Here is an 18,139-nt window from a genome sequence, read left to right as displayed (position 1 = left end):
AGCATGAGGAAGGGACGCATGAGGAAGGGATATGCCTGCCACGGTTTGGTGGGAGAGGGCAGGGGGGCGCTCGCACCACTCGCAAGCTTCCTCCGCAGTCTCCTCGTACGAGTCGTGCCAATCCTGGGAGAGGGGGAGAGGCGCGCGCGGGTGCGGAGCGCAGAGGGCGATGGTGGGATCGGCTGTGGCGAGGGTGGCAGGACGGATCGGCTGAGGCGAGGGTGGCAGGACGGACCGCATCGACGGTGTGCGCCAGCGACTTGACGTGAGCGATGAGGCTCTTTTTCAGGTCCGCCCCTCTGATTGCTGCCAGGTCGGCGGCGTCGACCTTGGCCAGCGCGGCCTTGCTGCTCTTGGGCAGGCCAGACTTTAGGACGGCGTAGCTCTCTGTCTTCGGCGCCTTGGAGGATCCCGACGCGGTCTCGGTCTTGCGCTTGCGCGCCGCCGAGGATGCTGCGGCTGGCTCGCCCTCGTGCTCGCCCTCGTCGCGAGTCCCCTTCGCTTTGGCCTCCTCATGGAGAGAGGCTTGGATTGCAGCCGCCGTGTCGGCGGCCGACTGGCGGCGGGGGCGGGTCAGGGAGAGGGGGGGCATGGAGTTGCTGCAGCAATAATAGCGGCCGCGGACAAATGCAACGGCGCGAAGGCGGGAGTTTATAGCTGGTTAAAAACAAGGCAGGAGGTGCACTCTAGAGGGTAGAGGTTGTCCGTTATCTTTCTTTCTTTCTTTCAGAGGCCGTCATCGCATTCGCCTTCCTGGGACCCAGTGCTGACTTCTGACTTTCGTTGCGACACGACAGTCGCGGCCTACCTACTCGATAAAGTCTGTGCATGCATGTTGGTTTTGTCGGTCGGGGACACGATCCCGGCGTGAACACGACTAAATCGCCTAAAAAGAAAGAAAGAAAACAGACAACCCAAGGGAGGGATGGGAGGACGGCACGCCGCCACCACACAGGGATTTTAAGGAGAGGTGTGTGGTGCGCTAGCCGTCGCCCACCCTAGGGAGTCTGCCTCTTCCTATCTCTCTTCGCAGTCTCTCGCCGCTTCTCGCTGCAATCTTCATGCCACCTCGCGGTCGTCCCACTAAATCGCCTTCCCAGGCTTAGCTAGACTGAAAGATATTTTCTGCACATGGTCAGTCTCTACAATATACTCTTGCGTGGTGTAGGAACTCGTTCTTGGACGTGAACTCTGGGAGGTCCAGCAGCTCCTTCTCCGGGACGAGAGTGTGCGGCCGGAAGCGTGAGCATGCCTTCCTCTCAGCCGGCTCCGGCGGCCGCGCGGAGGCGCGCAGCTTCTCGCCCTCGTCGGGCTCGTCCCACGGCTCCACCTCGATCTCCGGGGGCCTGCCTGTCGTTTGTGGAAAAGAATTTAAACATCTTCGCGGGCGTGCAAGCCACAAGGCATGGCGGCAGCGGTGGTGCCGACGATGGTGCCCGTCACCGTCGCCGTGCGGACGCGGCCGCCGTCCTGTTCTGCGCCCGTGTAGGTTCGTACGCGTGGGCGGTTTTTCGAAACAGAGAGTACACGTGTGAAACGCGACATCCCCTGGTGCACTACTCTGCCGGCCCATGATTCCGCCCCTCGATGCTCTTCCCATGCGCTTCCGCGATGGCGAGGGCCACCTCGTACGCCTCGAGCGTGACGCTTATGCCCATCCCACCCGCGAGCGCCTCGAGCGCCTCGTACATTTCGCGCATGCGCCACGCGAGCACCAGGCGGCGCGGGCGGCGCGAGGGCCCCGCCGCGTGGCATGGGTACTGGACGGCGCGCAGCAAGGTGTCCTCGCACTCCTCGAGCGTCGGGCGATCGCTCCCGTGGTGCACGCCCGAGCCGACGAGCAGGTCGGCGTACGGATGCGGCGCGGGCGTCGCGTCGACGATGCTGATGGCCCACATCGGCACCTGGCCGCGCGTGTAGCCAATCGTGGAGAACGACATCGTCCACAGCTCGTTCGCGGCTCCATACGGCGCCGCACCCGCGACCTCTCTCGTGGCGGGGATGTCCGTGCTCCCCTGCATCCTGCGCCGGTTGGCGAGCCCCACCTTCTCGTCGAAATCGGGCCGCGACTCGCACGCCGTGTCCAGCTGGGCCTGGAGGGCGGAGACCTCCGTCTCGGTCATGCCGGCGAGCTCGGCCGCGGGCGGCATCGCGAAGCCCGCGGCGGCCAAGTCCGACTCTGTCACTCCGGCGTGCGTTAGCAGGCGCACGTGCTGCTTGAGCCGTGCGAGCGGAGATCCCTCGTCGTCGCTGTCGTCGTCGTCGTCTGCCTCGCTCGCACGACGCGGCGGCGTCACGAGCAGCTCCTTGTCCACCCTCATGGCGCACGTGATGAAGCCACCCGAGGGCTCGGCCTCCGCGGCCAGCCGATACTCGTTGCTGCAAATCTGCCGCATGCAGTGCACGCCATGGCGGTCGCCGCGCGCCCAGCACTGCACAGCGATCTCGTACGCGGCCTCGGCCACGCGGGCGTGGGCCTTGGCCCAAGGGGAGGGCGCCGTCGCGGCCGCGCGCGTCGCATCAGCAAAGGCGAGCGCGCGAGACGCCATCGATGGCCGCAGGCCCCGCGCCGCCTGCTCGCCCGTGGGCTCGGCGCTCGCGCCACTCAGCACCGCCTCAACTCCCAACGCCTCCATCAGATCCGGCAAGGGCGGCAGCGCGACCTTCTTGCGTGCTGGCGCCGCCATCAGCGCGTGCGCCTCCGTCTCCGACCGCGCCTGCGCCTCCTGCCGCGCCTGCTCCTGTGCCAGCCGTAGGTGGGCGAGCGAGCGATTGGCCAGGATCTTGTGCGGCTCGGGGTCGGCCTCGACGTCCTCGCCCACGAAGCTGCCCTGGATCAGCGCAGCCGAGTAGCTGATCAGCGCGTTGGCCCACTGCTTTTGGCGCATCTCCTCGTTGCCCTGCTCACGCAGTGCGCGGCCACTCTTCGCCGCCCAGATGCCGCCCATCCACGTCCCAAGCTCACCGGCGATGAGCATCTCCGGGCAGTGCTGCGAGCGGTGGGCGGGCTCGCGCACGCGCCGCGGGTCGGCGAAGCACTCGGAGGCGTGGCGCGTTAGCCCGGTGAGCTGATAGCACACGAGCGCCCGCAGCAGCTCCGGCGAGCAACGCGAGCCAGACGAGTACGTGACGTCGGCCAGCGCCCAGTCGTCTCGCTGGATGACGGAGGGCCGCGCGGAGGTGGAGGCGCCCGCGTGCAGCAGCAGCACCGTCGCGTGGACGTCGTCCTGCAGTATCGCGCTGATGAGGGCCGTCGAGCGGTCCGTGCAGTAGTCGAGCTCCGCGCCGCACTCGATGAGCGCCCGCACGACCTGGGCCTTCCCTGACATGGCTCGCTGCTCCGGCGCCGCGCGCGCGACGGTCTCCGGCGCGTAGTCGATGGCCATCATCAGCAGTGAGATCTGCGACGGCCCAAAGCGATGGCGCGGGGCGTTGAGGTCGACGCCATACGCGTGGAAGATGCGCACCATGCCGGCATCGCCGCGCACCACCCGATCGAGTACGCGCGAGTTGTTACCCGGGAATCCAACATGGACGCCGCCCGCACCCACCGGGAAGATCGTTTCGCCCTCGTCCAGGAGGTCAGGGAAGGGCAGCGGCAGTGCGCCCGCCCGGATGATCACCCGGGCCGTATCGAAGTCACATTCGCGCAGCGCCTCCATACTCGCTGCATCGCAATCCGCGCCTGCTTCCACGAGCTCCTCCACCGCGCCTGGCGCGCCGTGCCTAGCGGCGAGCAGCAGCAATTCCTTGCCTGACGCCTGCACCAAATGCATCGAGAGCCGCCGGCGCAGCGAGGGCCGATCGTCGGCTCGAATTGCGGCCTCGCAGGCGGCGAGCGTGCTGACCGCCACGTCTGCGCTCGGCGGGACGGCATTCGGCTGGAGCCCGTAGGTCCACGGTGAGTGGCATACCTCGCACTCATGCAGGTGACCCTGCTGCTGCCAGCGCACGAGGCACTGCGGATGCACAAGCCGGCGGTCGCCCAAGCAGCCGCACGGTGCCACCAGCCGGCGATCGGCTTCCTCTCCAAAGCAAATTCGACACGTGCCTGGGAAAAACTGATCGGCCGCTCCAGCCTCTACCGCTTCAGCCTCCATCTCGACTGGCTCTGGCGCCTCGGCAGAAGACTCCATTCGCGCGCGCGATCAAGGCGGCGGCGCTCCGCCGTCAGTGAGCGCGGGACTCTCGTGCGCCGGGTTTGGGACAAGCGCTGGGAGGGTATGGTGACCGAGCTACCGCCTGACGCATACCCTCCTGCCTGCGCGCCAGAGACGCTTGCCACGGCAGCACTTCCGTATTAGGTAACTTCGAGCTGCCCGACCATACCCACCTACATTTTGCCGGCATTGACACCCTACCCTACCTAGCACGTGTCCCAAATCCCGAGGGTCGAGGACGCCACGTGTCTAGCTCTTGCATGCAGTCGATATCGACCGAGCCTCCCCGCAGCCGAGCTGTCGGCAGCCACGCCTCACCTGCTGCAAACCGACAAGGGCTGCCACGTGTCACGAGTCGGCGCGCCGCCTCGGCCGCCGATGTGGCTCGCTGCGCCGACCCTCGCGCGCGCGACACCAATGCTCTCCTGCACTACCGCGCCCGCCGTGCCGTTTGTCCTCCGCCCGCCCCCGCCGTCCGAGATGTCCTGCCTGCCGTCTGCTTCCGCCGCGCTGCCTTACCGTCGACCCTTACCGTGCCGCACCGCCTTCACACACACACCTTACTTTCTGCTCGACCGAGTTTGCGCTGATGAGCGAACCGAGCCGCCGGGTGCCCCGCAGCGGCCTCGCTGGGCCAGAACATCGGCCCCGAGTGCTCCGCAGCAGCCTCGCTGGGCCAGAACGTCGGCCCGCGAGGTGGGGTGCTAGTCTGGGACCCATACGTGGCGGTTCCCTTGCTCCAAGCGCTTGCGCTTCGGCGGTAGTGATCTAATCACCCGAATACCACGTTCGGATCGCTCCTCATCGCAAACCCTGTCAGCAGTTCACCTACGGGTATGTTCGTAAGAGCTACATACACTGAAAAAGAGGCAAGGCAAGCATGTGGGTCCTGCTTGCTAGTGCCCGCGCATAAACAGCTGCGGGGGCTAGCGAATCACATTCTCCATGGCATGTGCACATCTTTCACCCTGGCGCGCCATGTGCGCGCCGCCATTTTCACCACCGCCGCCGTCGCCGCCCTCGCCTCACGACGTGACCTTAAAGAACTTGTCGAAGCTGCGCAGGCCAGCCAGTCGTCGTCCCGGGAGCAAAAACTTTCCGACCGACTACTTGGTTGTCTCGCCGACGGAGCGTGACGTTTTCAAGGTCGTTCACGACTGCCATGCTAGTAGCAAGCAGCGATGGATCGATCATGACGGCTGGCTGTGGCGCCTGCATCTGGAGCTGCACTTGCTGGCCTGCGGCGGCGTTGTCGTGCCTTTGCCGGTTCTTCCTTTTCGCCTCTGGCCGCTTGATCTCCTCTTGCGGCACATCGCATTTCTGTCTTCTGTGTACGCGGTACGAGTACGCTCACATGCACACAATTTCACACGACTGCTTTCAAAGGCGTGTACAGCTTTACCAGGAGCCAGTCTTTTTTTGTGAATGGACCGGCGGATAGATGACGCTCGTGCACACCTAGCACGTCACGAGGCATCTGCGCGCAAGGGACCGAGGCCGTCCTTCTTGTACTTTCGGAGAGCGGCACGGGCACTCTTGCACTCTTGCTTGTGTGCTGGCCAGTGGGCAGCCTGATGCTCGACACAGCAGTACCGTGCTTGGTTGCAAGCTGCGCAAAGCTTAAGATTGTCGGAGGCGCCACAAAACGCACACGCGTTTGGTACAGCACGCAGCAAGCCTATACAATCGAGAAGCTTAGAGGCAGCCTCGTCAACAGGCTCGCCAACGGCAGGTGTGGGGTTTTTCACTGCGGCTTTTGCTCTAGCTTTGGCAGTTCGAGCAGGGCTTTGGCCATCAAAATCTCTGGCGTGCGCGTTGCCGCCAGCTGCGATCAGCCTTGCTAAGATCTCTGGGTGCCCAGCGACGTTGACCCCACCGCCGCTAGCTCGGTGCACGGCAGTCTGACCATGATTATCGCGCCGGTTGATGTCGACGCCCGCTGCTATTAGCATGTCCACGCATACGAGATATGAAGCTCCTTTATGTTTCTGGACCATTGCTCCACTGATGACCTCCATGAGGGGCGTCGTGCCAGTGTTAGAGCGCGGCAGTTCTGGCGAGGCGCCCGCATGCAGCAATAATCTGACACATTCTTCATTACCGCGCGCGCATGCCCCTAGAAGCGCGGTGCCAGGTTGCTGAAAGGTGTTTGTCGCCGGGTCGGTCAGATCGGGATCAGCCTTGCGTGCCAGCAAGAGTTTGACCAAGTCAGTATGGCCTGCTGTTGCGGCGGCCATGAGCGGCGTATAGGTAAATTTTGAGAGCTCTCTCCACGTCAACTCAACGTCCTCGGAGTCAGGAATCTTGCCGCCGCCAAGGCTCGTGCCATTCGCCCAATCGCAAAGGCAATTGACATCGACCCGACGGTTGATCATCCTCGTAGCCGTATACGCGTTGCCCTGAAAGGCTGCCTGGATTAACAGACGTGCTTGCTTGGTTGCAGCCGCCTCAGCAGCTGTCTGTTTGGATCCGGGCAACGGGTGCGCACGCGGCAGAGCCGGGCTCACGGGAGTAAGTTCTTCGACAGGCGATTTGCCAGCCTGCTTGGCGATCTTGGAGCAGGCCCTTCTCGTCGCGCTCAGGCTGAGCTGTTCCCATTCTGGTTGTTTGCTGAGCACGGCGTGCTTATCTCGAGCGCTCATGTCTCGAGGAAGGCTCTCCAGCGCCTCGCGCAGACGACGGTCATTGAGCAGCACGGCGGCGGTGAGGTCCTCCGGCTCGGCCTCCAGCTCGGCCTCCGGCTCTGCCGGTATCTCAGACCTGGAAGACGATGCTCCAGCTCCCGGCCCGTCGTCAGCATCGGTCATCCGAGTCCCGACAGCATCGTCACGCCAAAAGAATTTTCCCACGGACTCCCTCGCACAACACTGGGCACGGGACTGGCGCGCACTGGCACTAACACAGGTACACCACGGGAGCCGCCTAAGCGACTCCTGCGAGGGTGGCGAGGCACTTAGGTCCGTGCACCCGCCCACCCCCGCCACAGGCAAGCTCATTCACGACCTGCTCTGCGATTGCCGTGTGAAGAACGACTGAGATGCGCTGCTTCTGCAGCCCCAGCCAGCTCTTGGTGGTCCAAGTCACCTCGCCGAAAGAAATTCGTGCAGGAAGCTCGAGGCAGCTCCCGACGAGCTCGGTGACCACGACTCGGTGACCACGACAGCGCGCGCTGACCGTCACCAAACCACAGGTAAGCCGTTACGCCATCCAGCGCGGCGCCCGCGATGCAGCTCACGTCGGGCGCGTCGCACCAGCCTTCACCCCCGCCTGTTACATACTTTTCCGGCAAACAAAAAGGAAAACAGAGGGTCCCCAGCACTTTGCGTTTCCGGAAATTTCCAGGGAAAACAGAGGGTGTTTGGTGCTCCATTCTGGAAACTCGCGAGTTTCCCTGAGTCCATTGAAGAGGGGTTCAACTATCAAAACAGGAATCGAGGGTGTCAGCTTGCATGCTGCCATCTGTCCCGATCGTGACCAACCAAAGCCCCCCCTCTTCGTAGACCCCGTTCTGAGGGGTCCTGAATCGTACACCGCTCCCAGCCGTGCTCGCCAAGCATCAGCCACTGTGGAATGGGTGGCACGGCGCCGCAGAAGGTGCTGGGACTGCCATGCAGAAATGCTGCCATGTGCAGTGCGCGGCGGCTTGGAGCTCGCCTCGGGCGGTTCCCACAAGTCCGTGCGGAGGTCCTGGCGGCCAGCAAGTCGCAGAGCACGCCGCGCAGCGCAGAGCGCGCCCCGGCGCCGAATAAGTATATAAGATTTTCTGCACCGACGTGGAATTTTATTGACAGCAACAGGTAGTCGGCGAGGGCGACGGGGGCAAGCAAGGCGGTGGTGACGGCGGCGGCGAGGGCGGCGGCGCGGGGGTGGCGACGGCTAGTGTGGCAGCGGCGAGGATGGCGGCCCGGCGACTCTCGCATCGCCACCCACGCGCCACCACCGTCACCCACGCCGCGGCCACCGTAGTCACCACCGCTCACCACCGGCTTTGCATCCCCCAGGACGCCTTCCCTCTGCGCGCGATAGAGCAACCGTTTAAGCCTGTCTGGTATAGCCCCAGCCGACTCCGCGTGAACTCTCGAGGGATCTCGAGCCAGCTGCTCGGTGTACGAACTCTGTTCACACCGAGCAGCTGGGAGTGGCTGCGGCTATAGCAGACAGCGTTTAAGCCAGAGAGCGCGATTTTTATGCTTGGGGTTCGTCTACACTCACCGAGACCCGCCAGGCCGCACCTCAGACACAGCTGAGTTGAGTCTCCCCAATCGCCACTGTCTCACAATTACGTCTCAGGTTGGCTCAGCATGGTCTCTAACGGACCTGAGACGACTCAAAAATCTCAATCTAGCAGCGGCTTGTGCACCCCCCGCCCCCTGCGCCACGTCTCATTGTGGCTCAGCACTGTCTCAGACGGAAGTGAGACGACTCACTTCGCTCAGGAATTGTGACGTCTCAGCCCAGCCGTGAGACTGAGTGATACACTCTAACCCGTAACCGAAAGAGACGAACGGTGAGACGCATCTGAGAGACTGAGACGCACCTGGTGCGACACTACTGTGACAGCTCAGAGAGACGCTTGGAACGACGCAGAGAGACGGAAAAAATCATGCAGCAAACATGCAAGTGAGACAGGGACGAAACACCCCCGTGAGACAGAGAGACTCCCTCTGGGCATTGTACGGAAGGTGACGGCCTACGGCGGGACACACGTGCCGCATCGAGAGACGTACATGTACAGGGCCGCGTCGCAGCATTTTCAGGCGGCGCGAACAAACAGACTACGAACCGCGCAGGGCCAAGGGCGAGGTGGAGATGCTCCTCCCCTCCCCCTCTCTCTAGGAGAGCGCCGGCTCGACGCTCGCGGCCCAGCACGCGAGGTCAAAGGGGTAGGACCCGCCGAGCTCCTCGGTCAGGCTCGCCGGCTCAAACTGCCGGTACAGCGGCTCCCTGTCGGCGCCGTTGAGGACGACCAGCCGCGCCCTCAGCTTGGCGCTGAGCAGCATCCGCACGATGGGCAGCAGGATGCGGCCGACGAACCAGGGCGGGTTGTACACACACAGCTTGCCCAGCCGCACCGGCAGCCGCGGGAAGACCTGGCCGAACATCAGCTTGGCGGTGGGCGGGCTGATGTTCTTCATCCGGAGGCCCGTCATGTCCTGCAGCACCGCGACCCCGCACCGCGCCGTGTCCGCGTCGCGCAGTGCGTGCAACATCACCGTCGCGGCCGCCCGCGCGAAATCTTTGGGTGAGCTCACCTTGGGGTCGTGGAAGCGGAAGCGGAGCCACAGGATCTTGCGCCCGGCGCCGTCCGTGGCGCCCGTCATCACAAACTTGCCGCTCGCCAGGTCGGCGGCGAGCCGCGGGGTCGGCGTCGCGAGGTCGAGCTCCTCAATCAGCGCGAGCAGCTCGGGCAGGAGGGCGGCGGCCCGAGCGGCGTCGTACTTGCGGCCTCGCAGACACATGAGCTTCAGGTCTGCGCTCGCAGCCTTGGACGGCGAGCCGTCTGCGAGAAGGTCCTCCATCGCGGCCAGCGCCGCCTGCTCGTCTGCCGAGCCAGCCTCGATTTTCGGCGGAGCCTGGTCGTCGTCAATGACAACCTTGCTCGTGTCGAGGCCGCGCATCTCGCTCGCCGTTCGCAGCGCGGTGCTCGACTCGGTCATGGCTTCTTGGCGTCTATTAGCTGGAGGCTTTGTTTCTGTGGGCTTCCCGTCGCTACGCTTGGGGCGTATCGGAGAGCAAGATGAGTAGATGACACTTGCGCGGACAGATTTCTTTTCGTGTCGTGCGACCGCCTTGTAAAATTCTTTTCGAGGGTTTGCTCCACAAGTTCCCCCTTGTGGAGCTGTTTCTTGTGACACATCGTGTTCTCGTTTTTATCCTCTTCCTCTGCGCGAGCGCGGGTGGCCCCCTCCCCGCCCTTGGCCGCCGGGCGGACCGGGCCGCGGCTTGGCGCGGCGAGCGAGGCCGATCACGGGGATGGGGGCCGGTGAGGATGGATAGCGTTCGTGTTGTTGGGCTCATGAACGGGAGGGAGGGCGGCACCCCCCGTTGGCGCTCCGGCCGGTGTGCGCTTGGGCACGTGGAGTTTGGATTCGGGTACTTTGATGGTATGGTATCTGTGCATAAATGGAGTATGCACTTTCACACCCCTTGGGGTGTTGACGACCACTTGCGGTCATTACGCACTTGTGCGTTCACGCCCCTTGCGGCGATCGTTTCACAGTGTCCCATCGACTGTTCAAGCATCAAGGAAAAACGCGACACACCCTCTCTGGGTAATTTGCGGACGGAGCCAGCCCTCTTGTGGCTTCGACTCTACACGCTATTTCGACAAGAGTCCTGGACATGTCTATCAGAACTTCCCTGGGGTTGGGAGCCGCTAAACATAATTCCCCGGGGCGGTCGCCGCTGCCGCCCCCGGGGCGTCGCCGCTGCCGCCCCCACAAGGCGGTTTCGGCAAGTTTCATTATGAGTCGCCAGTTCGAACTATGAGTTTCGACTCTCGGGGCCGCAGCCGTTGCTGCCCCCGTCCCCCCCTCGGGTTCGTCAAGCGCCCCCGTTCAAGTTTCGGGCGCTTATACCTAAGTGAGAGTGTGAACGGGACTACGCCCCTCCCTGAGAACGAGCAGTTCCTCTCTCTTTCGAGCCCTAAAAGTAAAAAGGCGGGTATAGGTGTAGAACCCACAAGCGGAGGCTGCCGTGGGCCGTGGCGCGAGATGCAGATCCCAAACAACTCTATTCTCTCTCTCTCTGGGGTGCAGAGTGGAGGAGTGCAAAGGAGGCAATCGCGGATGCAGCGGGCACGCGAGGTGCCGGCGAGAACGGGAACGGCAACTTCCATATGTTTGCAGAGGCAGCTGCGGCGGCACGAGCGGCCGCTGCGAGAGAAAAAGGACGGTGAACCGCCTTTCTTTTTTCGCCGCCAATGCCTGGTTGTCACCTCTCCTGCCACCTGCGAGCTCCCCACTCTTTCTTTCGGGTATGGAGTCCGTGAGTGCGGGCAGCGTGCAGGCAATCACGGGCGCTATTCTGTCGTACTCCTCTTCGGCGATCGCTCCAAATCTAAGGGACAAGGAAAAGAAAGAAAGAAAGAAAACAGAGAACCCAAACGAGGGATAGGGAGGAGGACAGGCACAGGGTCCACACCTGCACGAGCAGGAACACATTTCTTGTTGGCTTCTAAAAATCTCTCTCTCCGAGCAGGAACCAGGATTTTGGAAGGACGATCAGGGACAGGTGGGCTCCCTGCTCCTGACAAGGGACACGGATAATGAGAACAGGAAGAATTTTCTCACCTTTTTTTTCGCCGCCAAGTACAATGGCTCGGCGCGCCGCCGTGCTCTCTTTCGGTCTCCTCGCCTGAGCGCTGGCTCGCGCTTACTCCACAAGCTCACCCATGCCCATCACCGACAACCACAAAGTGCTAGCGGACCAGGTGAGCGCTCTGGCCAAGCGCGCCAACGAGGCGGGTGCCGTGGCGAGCGCGGCCGCTCTCTTTGAGGCGGCGCACGCTCTCTCCAACGACTGGACGAGCCGCGTCTCGGCCGCAAACATGCGGCTCAAGCTCGGCGACGCGGCAGCGGCCTGCGCCGCGTACGAGAGCATGCTCTGCGACGACGGCGGCTCAGCGATGCCCGACCGGATCAGGCAGCTCACCGAGCGCAAACGCGAGGAGGCGCTCTCGGCGCTGGCTGAGGCGGAGCGGGGACAGAGCTCACGAGCATCGTTCTGGGCCACGCTGGGCGGTGAGGGCGGCGGCGGCATCGCGGCGAGGACGACGACAGTGGCGCAGCGACGGATCGAGGCCCGCTGGCGGGAGTCGGAGCCGGCCGCGGCGCCCGCCACCGCCGACGCGCTGAAGGCGGCAGGCAACGCGAGGAACCAGGCCGGCGACGCCGCGGTCGCGAAGCTGCTCTACTCCGCGGCGTACGCCCTCTCGGGCCGGCTCGAGCTGCGCCTGTCTGCGGCCAACATGGAGCTCAAGGAGGGCGGCCCCGCACACGCCGCCGCGGCGCTTGACGAGTACGATCGCATCGCCGCCGAGGCGACGCTTCCGAGACACGTCCGAGACTTCCAAGACACCTCCGAGACACATCGCATCGCCGCCGAGGCGACGCTTCCGAGACACCCCCGAGACGAGATCCAGCTTGCCCCGCAGACATGCCACACCCGCCACACGGCCGCTGCTCTGGCAGCCGCTCCGCTTGCATCGCCACCGCCCACCGCCCACCGCCCGCGCCCCACCAACACGCCCGCCGAGGCAGAGGCCGTCGGCGGCCTCTGCTCCCTGGTCCCCTATCCCGGAGCTTTACCGGAACCGTCCCGTAGGCGGAGGCCGTCGGCCGGCCTCTGTCCCAGGCGCACACCTCCCTCCTCACGAGGAAGCGAGCCGAGGCAGCGGCGCAGATTCGACCGGCGGCGGCAGCGTCCGCCGTGGACGTCTCGACCACTGCCGCCGCCGCTGCTGACGCCGTTGCCGCCGTCGACGCCGCAGCCGCTGACGCCGCAGCCGCCGCCGCTCCAGCCGACGACCCCGCCACCGCCGCCGTTGCCGCCGACGCCGCTGCCGCCGCCGCTGCCGATGCAGCCGCCGCGCTGCAGACGCCCCCGCGCGGGCCGCTGCGTCGGTACTCGACAGCGGGCTCCTCGGTCGACTGGGGCGAGCAGGAGGCGCGCGCCGAGGAGGAGGCGGCACCCCTCCCTTCCTGGCGGGACCCTTGTCCGGACCCTTCTCGGACCCTTCCTGCAGGAGCGCGCCGAGGAGCAGGCGGCGCGGGTGGAGATGGCGGCGCGCGCGTCGCTGGGCGAGGAGGCCCCCGCGCCCGTCTCGCCGGTGGAGAGCAAGACGAGACGAGACGAGAGGCGAGATTTGCTCCGCCAGAAGAGAGACGGCCGTGATTAGGCTTCGCCGCTAGAAAGCTTGCGCAGCAGCGAGAGCATTCGCAGCAGCGAGAGCGTCGCCAGCGCGTCGGCCTCAGAGATCAGCGCGGCCGAAGCGAGCGAGGCGAGGCTGGCGGCGGAGGCGGCCGAGGCGGCGGCGGTGGCAGAGGCGGAGGCGGCGAAGGCGGCGGCGGCGGCAGCAGTTGCTGCTGCTGCGGCGGCGGCGGAGGAGGAACGGGCGGCGGAGCGGGCGGCGGCGGAGGCGGCGCGGCGTGCGGCGGCGGAGCGGCACCTCGAGTACATTGTGTCGGACGAGGCCGCGGCACGGGAGGCGGCGGAGGCGGCGGAGGCGGCGATTCGAACGAGGGAGCGCGCGGCGGCGAGGGCAAGGGAGGAGTCGGAGGCGCGGCTCCGCAGGAGCGTGTTGCGGCACAGATAAGCACACCGGCTGCACACCGGCTGCACCTCGGCTGCACACCGGCTGCACCTCGGCTGCACACCGGCTGCACCTCGGCTGTATCTCGCGCGACTCTCCCCGCAGGATCCTGCCTCGCGCGTCGGCGGCGCGGCGGGCGGCGGCGGAGGCGGACGAGGAGGAGGCGCGCAAGACGGCGCGCAAGACAGAGGCGGAGGCGGCGCAGCGGCGCGCAAGGGAGGAGCGGGCGGCGGCGGTCGGCCAGGCGGCGGCGGTCAGTGCGGCGGTTGCGGCGGCGCGGCTCGAGACGGAGGCGGCGCGGCGCGCCGAGGAGGAGCAGGCGGCCGCACAGGCGGAGTCTGCGCGGAGGACGACGGAGGCGACCGAGGCGGAGGTGCGGAGGGCGACGGCGGTCGCGCTGCTGGCAAACGGCCGGATCGGGGAGGCGGAGGCGGCGGCGGAGGCGGCGGGGCTAGGATCGAAGGTGCCGGCTCGGCGTGCCATCTCGGAGGGGGAGGGGGAGGGGGAGGAGGAGGACGCGGTGGCGGACGAGGTTCTGTCGCCGTTTTCCCGCGGCACGCTGCACGCGCTGGAGAGGCTCAACACGGCGCTGCAAGACTCGCCCCGCAGCTCATTCGCGCCGCCGGCAGGCCCCGCACGCACGCAATCACAAGAGGCGCTCAGCGCCGCAGAGGCGGCGATGGAGAGGCTCAATGCGATGCTCGAGGCGGACCCACGCAACCCTCGGGGCGGGAGGCGGGTGCGATAGCGTGTGCCGTGTAAGAAGTTGCCGTGTCTCGTTTATACGTAGGGAGCTATGGAGAGAGGTAATCCTATGATATGTCTGTCATGTGTCTCTCATCATCATCATGTCGGCATACACAAGTCTAGTTCACGGTGCGTACAGGTAGGTCAGGTACACAAAAAACACATACCTCGAGGTACACAAGAGAGACAAGTCGGTGCGGACTCGTGTTGAACACGTGAGTTGTGTCAAAACTAGAACTACAGATCCTCAGCCTCGACCTCGGCCTGCTCGCGCGCACGCTCGAGGGGCGGGAGCCGCTAAGCCTCGAGGAGGGCATCGAGCTCGGCCTTGATCGCGCGGCGCTGCTCAGCTCCGTACCGCCACTTTTTGGTGAACTTGACCCACTCCTCGTCGGCGCCCGCGGCTGGCTGGTCGTCCGCTGCCCACGGCTCGCACGCCGTGCGCAGCCGCCTCACCTCGGCGTCGAGGCCGCCCATGCGAGGGAGCAGCGCCTCCAGCAGCGCCCTGCTGCGGTCGCGAGTGAGGCGAGACGCCGCCGCCAGCTCGTCGCTCCCGTTGTCGATGTGGACCTGCTCGGTCGCGGTCGACATCGCCACATTCATCGTCAGCAGCTTCAGATTCGGGTCGGGCGACGCCTCGATGGCAGAGAGGAGCTGCGGGTCGAGGGGCGGGCAGAAGACGGCGTCGTACGCGGGGTCGGTGAGCAGCGTCACGAACCACCCTCTAGCGCCCGACGTGGTGGAGATGAGCGCTCGCAGCACCTCGACCGCCTCGGCCGGCATCTCCTCGCCCGCGGCGCACGAATCGGCGAGGATGGTAGCCAACCGCCTCCCGAGGACCTGCGCGTCCTCAAACGAGGCGGTCGCTGCGCTCTTCTTGCTCCCCTCGAGGTCAGCGCGGATACGCGCCTCCTGCTCACCGGCGGCCGTGGATAGCAGCGGCGCAGGCGCGCGCGCAGTGAGAGCGGGGTTAGGCGAAAAAGCCCTGGGCGATGTGACGATCAGACCAGGGCACGCCAGCAATGCCAGGACAGCAGCGACCATCCTCCGGCAAGAGTTTTACGAAAGCAAGAAAAACGACGCCGCGATGGCCAATGAATGTTTTTCCCCATTTTCGGTCATCCGTCAAAATATCTGAAGATCTGAATGGCGGATTCTCCCCAAACCTTGCTCAGCTGATCCAGCCTGGGGGAAAGGCCAGCCCTGGGCAAAGAAACCAGCGCCTCATCAGGCTTCCCTGAGCGTCACAGCTCGGTGATCGCGCCGGCCGGACACCACTGTAACGTCCGTTCCGGGCATTTGAACGCGACCTTCGGGGGCAAAGACATGGGCTCTATGGCTCAGACTGGACTCCTCTTGGTCCCTTCTGATGCCCTAGGCCACACCTGGGCCTTACCCGGGGTTCTAGGGGGCGGGCTGGGTTTGCCCCCCCCAACTGGCCCGAGGCACCTTAAAAAGAGCCGAGAAAAAAATTCGGCAGCCGCTAGCGGGGTACTTCCAGCCTGCTGTGGGAACAGCTGACGCAGTCTCGCCGAGGCTCTCGGGTTGACTCGGCCAGACAAAAACCCGGAGAGGCGTGGGAGTACCTCGCCAGGGCAGCCGCGGGTGATGCTCAAGCTCATCCTTAGCTTACTCAGTCCGGCCGCCGCTGTGAGGCTAGTCACTACCACGTCACTGCCGGCCGTCTCCCCGGAGCGTGCCATTCGCTTCCTCTCGACTCCATCAAACTGGCCGATTATCGTGCTCTCCTCGTGGGCGGTACGCGGCACTGACATCGACCGGCCGCTTGCGCCCGGAGAGGCGGTCGACGAAATATTCGGCTTGCCGCCGCTGCTGCCGCTCGAGGTGTCTTGGACCTGCACGTCCATCGGCGAGTCCACCGCGGTGTTTGACTCTCCCTCTGGCCTCGCGGGCGTCGCAGAGAACTGCCAGATGGACTTTGTGGCGGAGAAGGACGGCGCCGGAGGCTCACTGCTGCGGTTCGCTATGTCGTATGAACCTCTCAGCCCGCTCGCAAATGCCGCGGTGCCTCTCCTCACGCTGGACAATGCCATCGCGCTGAAGCTGCTGCTGCCGGCCAGGCTGAGGCCGCCCGGCTCCTCGGACCCGGCCGGGGGGCCGCTGGCCGCCCTCGCGCGCCGCGCCGGCCTGCTGCCGGACCAAGACGGCAAGACCTAGCTGAGGCGCTCTAATCCGATCACTACACATAGCACAGCGGCCGGCGTCTCCGCGCCTGGACTTTCATGCGCCCGAGCTGGTTGATTCGGCGACGCTCGCATTCGCCTGGGCGGCCGCAACCTGGTGCGTGGCGTGGCCACACTACAGGAAATGGGAAGAGAAGCCGCTGGATGGCAGATCCCATCTCGGTGTGAGCTCAAAAAAATAGCGCGCTCTCGCTCCTCTCTCTCTCTGTCTCTCTCTCGCCTTCACCACACACTACTCGCAAGCATCTGCAAGCCCAAGGGCTCTCATACGTCATAGCGCGCTCTCTCGCCTCTCTTTGCCCCCAGAGTTTGCCGCGCCTCGCGTCTGCGCCGCCCAACGCCCCGAATCGAGACACGTCCCGCCGGCGGCCGCACCCGCCTCCGCCCTTGCCCCACCTCCCTTCTCCTCCAGGGGCGCTCTCTTCACTGCATGGGGAGCGAGTTGTAGATCGGGAGGGCCACCGAGTTGGGGCAGCGCAAGTGCAGCGCCTGGACGTTGCCCCACTTGCCCGGCAGCAGCGCGGCAACCTGCGGCGGAGGAAGGGGGGAGGGGGGAGGGAGGGCTCGGAGAGCGGTCGCGACGGTCGCGGCGACACCGCGGCCGCAGGGAGGACTACGTGGCGGGCGGGAAGCGAGGCGGCGGAGAGGAGGGAGGGGGAGAGAGACGGCGGGGAGGAAGCGAGGCGGCTGGGCACCGCATCGACGGCGGCGAGCACATTCTCGGCCGCGGCGGCGGGCGACATCGACGTCGCGGCGACGGTGACGGTGGAGCAGGTGCCAAAGGTTGGTCGCACGATTGCGCCGCCGACCGCCCGCTGCAGCGCGTCGCGTAGCCCCTCCTTGCGGCCGAGTCGCATCGGCAGCGGCAGCTTGTTCGACTTGTAGAAGCCGTTGCCGAGGAGCTTGGGGAGGAGGGGGGTGACGGCTTCGTCGGCGGCGAAGAAGTCGTACCTGCGGGGGGAGATATGGGGAGATATGGGGAGATAGAAGAAGTCGTACCTGCATGGGGGCGCGTGTCGGACGGCGTCATGGCCCCGCGCCCTGAGGAGGAGGAGTCAAGAGAGAAGGGGTGGGGGAGGAGGAGAGAGAGCAGGCAGAGAGGAGAGAGAGGAGAGAGGAGAGAGGAGAGAGGAGAGAGGAGAGAGAGGAGAGAGGGGAGGGAGGAAGAGAGAGAGAGAGAGAGAGAGAGAGAGAGAGAGAGAGAGAGAGAGAGAGAGAGCGAAGGAGAGAGGGAGAGAGAGAGAGAGAGAGAGCGGGAGCGCTGCACCCCGCGCGCAGTTGCCGCTTCGCCTCGTACGGAACATACCTGTGCGGGACGCGCGCAGGGGACATGTGCATGACGTGTCCGGGGCAGCGGCCACCTTGCCCTCGCGCGGAGGAAGCACTTCTTCCGCAGCTTGTCGATGCCGATCACCTTTGCTGTCACGCCCTCGGCCGCGCACGCGTCCTGCAGGGGAAGGTTCCGAGAAGGTTCCGAGAAGGTTCCGAGGAGGCCCCGAGGAGGCGCCGAGGTCGCGTCCATGACGGCAGCGCGCGCGCACCTTGACGGCGCGCTGCGGGTCCTTGACGATGAGGCAGACCTAGAAGGTTCCTAGAAGGTTCGTAGAAGGTTCCTGCTGCGGGTCCTTGACGAGGAGGCAGACCTCGGTCTCGTCGAGCGAGCGCCTGGCAGGGAGGGTAAGGACCGAGAAGGGTGTGGGGGAAGGGTGTGGGAA

The 18,139-nt window shown here is 65.4% G+C and overlaps 6 protein-coding genes across 6 annotated transcripts in view; 2 read left to right on the top strand and 4 right to left on the bottom strand.

Annotated features, from left to right (window-relative positions):
- Positions 1 to 5,626: 5,626 nt before the first annotated feature.
- Positions 5,627 to 6,967, bottom strand: EMIHUDRAFT_226415 (hypothetical protein; the record flags this gene model as incomplete). Its single annotated transcript, XM_005788759.1, has 1 exon — positions 5,627 to 6,967. The coding sequence occupies one exon, from the start codon at positions 6,965 to 6,967 to the stop codon at positions 5,627 to 5,629; it is 1,341 nt and encodes a 446-aa protein (XP_005788816.1).
- A 2,025-nt stretch (positions 6,968 to 8,992) lies between these two features.
- On the bottom strand, positions 8,993 to 9,817 carry EMIHUDRAFT_226414 (hypothetical protein; the record flags this gene model as incomplete). Its single annotated transcript, XM_005788758.1, has 1 exon — positions 8,993 to 9,817. The coding sequence occupies one exon, from the start codon at positions 9,815 to 9,817 to the stop codon at positions 8,993 to 8,995; it is 825 nt and encodes a 274-aa protein (XP_005788815.1).
- A 1,736-nt stretch (positions 9,818 to 11,553) lies between these two features.
- EMIHUDRAFT_110238 (hypothetical protein) lies at positions 11,554 to 14,221 on the top strand (the record flags this gene model as incomplete). Its single annotated transcript, XM_005788757.1, has 5 exons — positions 11,554 to 12,219; positions 12,486 to 12,629; positions 12,907 to 12,990; positions 13,060 to 13,458; positions 13,622 to 14,221. 5 exons carry the CDS (start codon positions 11,554 to 11,556, stop codon positions 14,219 to 14,221), a joined length of 1,893 nt encoding a protein of 630 aa, XP_005788814.1.
- A 130-nt stretch (positions 14,222 to 14,351) lies between these two features.
- EMIHUDRAFT_362509 (hypothetical protein) lies at positions 14,352 to 14,840 on the bottom strand. The gene is given in 2 exon segments (XM_005788756.1): positions 14,352 to 14,387; positions 14,398 to 14,840. The coding sequence occupies 1 exon segment, from the start codon at positions 14,821 to 14,823 to the stop codon at positions 14,518 to 14,520; it is 306 nt and encodes a 101-aa protein (XP_005788813.1). The 5' UTR covers positions 14,824 to 14,840; the 3' UTR covers positions 14,352 to 14,387; positions 14,398 to 14,517.
- A 988-nt stretch (positions 14,841 to 15,828) lies between these two features.
- EMIHUDRAFT_226411 (hypothetical protein) lies at positions 15,829 to 16,606 on the top strand (the record flags this gene model as incomplete). Its single annotated transcript, XM_005788755.1, has 2 exons — positions 15,829 to 16,245; positions 16,436 to 16,606. 2 exons carry the CDS (start codon positions 15,829 to 15,831, stop codon positions 16,604 to 16,606), a joined length of 588 nt encoding a protein of 195 aa, XP_005788812.1.
- A 241-nt stretch (positions 16,607 to 16,847) lies between these two features.
- Positions 16,848 to 18,139, bottom strand: part of EMIHUDRAFT_110237 (hypothetical protein) — a gene marked incomplete at both ends in the record, with an annotated part of 2,505 nt that continues 1,213 nt past the window's right edge. The window contains 5 exons of the mRNA XM_005788754.1: positions 16,848 to 16,952; positions 17,120 to 17,375; positions 17,786 to 17,871; positions 17,966 to 18,004; positions 18,068 to 18,089. Of these exons, the coding sequence (XP_005788811.1) occupies positions 16,848 to 16,952; positions 17,120 to 17,375; positions 17,786 to 17,871; positions 17,966 to 18,004; positions 18,068 to 18,089 (508 nt within the window). The remainder of the gene's footprint in view (positions 16,953 to 17,119; positions 17,376 to 17,785; positions 17,872 to 17,965; positions 18,005 to 18,067; positions 18,090 to 18,139) is intronic.

The sequence above is a fragment of the Emiliania huxleyi genome (genome assembly GCF_000372725.1).
Source record: "Emiliania huxleyi CCMP1516 chromosome Unknown EMIHUscaffold_132, whole genome shotgun sequence".
Taxonomy (NCBI): Eukaryota; Haptophyta; order Isochrysidales; family Noelaerhabdaceae; genus Emiliania; species Emiliania huxleyi.
Note: the sequence above shows the minus strand (reverse complement) of the source record. Positions and strands in the feature narration are given on the sequence as shown.

What these genes read in the sequence shown, in the direction of transcription:
- EMIHUDRAFT_362509 (XM_005788756.1), bottom strand. Translation starts at nt 14,823, where the DNA reads ATGAATGTGGCGATGTCGACCGCGACCGAGCAGGTCCACATCGACAAC.